The following is a 3,697-nucleotide window of genomic DNA, read 5'->3' as shown; positions in this document are numbered from 1 at the left end:
CAAAAAAAAAAAAAAAAAAAAAAAAAGACAAGAAAAGTGGTTGAGTGCTTTTGCTTTTTCAGTGCTATTAGAGCATATACCCAAGACTGGAAATGCTAAAAATTAATCCTTCTAGTAGCCTTTTAAATGTGAACTTTTCCAAAACTAAAATAGAAATAAGTTAGCTAGGTCAGAGATGCGGGGAGGAAGAAATATTTCGAAGCCAAAGGCAACGCAGTGGTTGAGATGAGCCACACATAAATCTGCAGAAAGGCGTCGAACCATCCTGCTGTCCCATATGCTCTTTTAGACCACAGTCTGCTCAAGACATGGAACTGGGTTTCTGCGTGATTTCCAAAACACATTTAATAGTACAATTACATGGATTAAATTAATTATCCTATTCCTACAATTCATTCTTAAACAACAAAGTACTTACCAATTTTAATACTGTTTTCAAATAGACCTGGGACCAGTGTGAAAAGAAAATCAAGGAGTTGAGAAACAGGCTGCAAGTTTTAAAGGCACAGAGTAAAGATCCTCTTCCAGAACTTCATGAGGAGCTCCATCGAGAAAAAGAGCTGATGAAGGTATTGAAATCTGAAGTAGTCTTCAAGATAATCACTCAGCTGTTTCCTGAGACATTGAAGTGTTTGTTTGCCTTTCGATGTCTGTGTGAAACTAAGTCTTGGTGTCCAGTTGGAAAATATTTTGCCTATCTTCCCTCTAATACACCTTCCTGGTCCCTAAAGCAATTAGAATCAATGTTTTTGAGATCCATGTGTGAAGATGAGGAAGATTTTGCAGAACTTCTTAGAATTTGGGGGGTTTTCTCCTTCAGGTCCTCTTTCTGTTTCTCCTTGGTAATTTAAGATGTGGCCTCTGAGATTACATTGAAAGTTGTTCCCTTACCAAATGGCCTTGTCTTTGAAATGGGAGTAAAGTATGACTGAAGAATTCATTTTTTGGAAGACAATGGGTTGGGGGTTTTGCTCAAATATAACAGTTTTTGTAATACCTTCCAAACTATATTCTGCCTAATGGATACCACACTAGCAAAAATTCCTGGGTATGTTAGGACTTTGCAGAAGACGAGGCAAACTTACTGATGGGAATGTGGACCAGTTAAATTCCGAGGTCAGGAACTCCCTATATCTCTTCCCTTTCTGCAGGTTTGATGTTGGAAAGACATCAATAGCCTAATGGAATAAGGTTTAAAAAAATTTTTTTTTTCTTCCTTCAGTGACTTCAGGGGTCAAATTGAAAAAAATTAGGAAGAATTGAGTAGTCTCATACTTCAAGCTGTGCTGGAAGTTAGTGTCCTCCCTCCTGAACCTTTTTTCTTCATTGTAAACATTTCTACTGTGCAAAAAAATTCTAACAACAAATAATATGACAACTACCACGAAACCGTCAGCCAGCAGAAAAATAAAACATTACAAATACAGTTCAAATGCCCTGTATGATCTCTAATGTACTTCCCCTCCCCAGAGGTATCCACATCCCTGAATCTGGTGTCCTATCATTCTTATGCATTGCTTTATCATTTTACTACATGTGTATGTAGATCTCAGTGGAATGTAGGAGTACTACTTTTGTTTTTAAACTTTATATAAGCAGCACCATTACTCTATACGTTAAGTCATAAAGACATACTCCTACGTTTCCTTCTGAAAATTTTCAAATTTTGCTTTTTACGTTTACACCTTTATTTAGTGATTTTTGCATGTTTTGAAGTAAAGAGCCGATTTTTGTTTTATTCATACGGACGACCATTATCCAGGTGCCTGTTTACTGATTAGTCCAGTGTCCAATATCAGGTTTCCGATTATGCATGGTTTGATTCTTGGTTCTCTGCTCTATTCCATTGGTCTGCTTATCTCAGCTTTTATACCAATTATCCTGCATACTGTGTTTTATTAGAACAGATCTTCATTTCAGGTGTGAGGTACCCATCCCTCATTCTCCCACTCGAATGTGGATATCCTTGGTTCTTTGATCTCCCACAGCTTTAGAAGCAGTTTGTCAAACTATAAGAAATCCTGATAAGAGTTTTAATGGAATTGTGTTGAATTTATAGAACAATATGGAGGAAATGAACATCTTTTTGGCACTGAGTACTCCTGTTTCTGAATATGGCATATTTCTCCTTTTATTCATGTTTAGTGTTTTATAATTTGTAGTATTGTACATCTTTTGTTAGATTTATTTCTTGGTGTTACTTTTGAAGCTATTGAAGATACTGCCTTTTTCCAATTATACTTTCTGTTTATTACTGATGTCTAGAAATGTGACTAATTTTTGTGCATTGCTGTTATATTCAACCATCTTGCTAAACTCTTGTTAATTTTGATAAATTGTCTGTCTATTCTTTTGGGGGTCTGTGAACACAATCACCACTGATGAATAATGACTTTTTTTGTCTCTTCCTTTTAATTCTTACACTTTTGTTCTGTTCTGTCTACACTGGTCAGTACCTCCAGAGCAGTGTTGTTAGAAGCGTTGATATCTGGCCCCTATGTGTCAGTCCTGATTTTAAAGAGAATGATTCTATCATTTCACCATGAAGTGTGATTTTTGGTGGTGATGTGTTAGTAGATACCTTTATAGGTTAAGAAGGTTCCTTTCTATCCCTGATTTTCAAAGTTTTTTTATCATCTCTACTTTAGATCTAGACTTCAGTAACAGATGAGAGGATTTGGAGTCCCTCTCTGAGTTGACACAAAGAGTTTCCTTCCATCAAGTCCAGAAACCTGTGTAGAATGTGAACCATAAACCCATGAGGAGGCATAATTTTTCCCAAGTAGGACACATCTCGGTTTCCACTGGGATCTTTTCAACTTCCATAGCCTCAGCATTCTATTTCTCAGTGGAAAGAACTGGGGAGAGAGGCCAAGAGCATTGAGTTCGTTCAACCTGTGACCATATTCCAGAAAGATCCCAAGTAACCTGAAGCCTGTCTAGAACAGTGTTTATCATCCCTGAGTCACTTGGGGAGATACCTAACCATTCGACCAGTCTGACCTTTACTTTCTTCTTTAGGAAATTACATTCCCATCACAGCCAAGTTGGTGTATGGAAAAACTGCTTTACATGTTTATATGTGTCTGCACATATATGATTTCTTTATATGTTTATAAAGAAATGCGTGTATGATTTCTTTATATGTTTTATATACTAACTTTCAGTATTATGAAAATTGCTATCGCTATAGTGGGCATCTATATTCATAAAACTTGTCAAATGATTGACTTCTTAGAACAGTTTTATTTTCTTAAATAATTGTTTACTGAAATATAGTTGATATACACTATTATGCTAGTTTCAGGTGTACTACATAGTGATTTGACATTTGCATACATTACGAAATGATCACCACGATAAGTCTGGTAACCGTCTGTCCCCATAGAAAGTTATTACAATATTACTGACCATATTCCTTATGCTGTATGTTACATCCCCATGGCTTATTTATTTTATAACAGGAGGTTTATACCTCTTCATAAAATAATTTTTGAATAAGTAATATGGTCACATGGTTCAAAATTCAAAAGGTATACACGAAAAATTTTTCTCCCATCAGTTTCTCTCCACAGAAGCCGTGTTACCAATTTGTTGTGTATTCTTCCAAAGATATTCTATGGATATGCAGACCAATATTTATATATATACACATTCATTTTTTGATCCTCTTTTTACCCAAATGGTAGTGTAGGGA

At 35.8% G+C, this 3,697-nt stretch overlaps 1 protein-coding gene across 3 annotated transcripts in view; it reads left to right on the top strand.

The window, feature by feature from the left end:
• SYNE2 (spectrin repeat containing nuclear envelope protein 2) overlaps positions 1–3,697 on the top strand; it is a 277,599-nt gene that overhangs the window by 224,158 nt on the left and 49,744 nt on the right. For all 3 annotated transcript variants that reach the window (XM_007460064.1, XM_007460063.1, XM_007460062.1), the window contains exon 95: positions 444–569. In XM_007460064.1, coding sequence (XP_007460126.1) covers positions 444–569 — 126 coding nt within the window. The remainder of the gene's footprint in view (positions 1–443; positions 570–3,697) is intronic.

Source organism: Lipotes vexillifer, unplaced genomic scaffold (assembly GCF_000442215.2).
Source record: "Lipotes vexillifer unplaced genomic scaffold, Lipotes_vexillifer_v1.1 scaffold672, whole genome shotgun sequence".
Taxonomy (NCBI): domain Eukaryota; kingdom Metazoa; phylum Chordata; class Mammalia; order Artiodactyla; family Lipotidae; genus Lipotes; species Lipotes vexillifer.
This window is presented reverse-complemented; position numbering and strand designations above follow the sequence as displayed.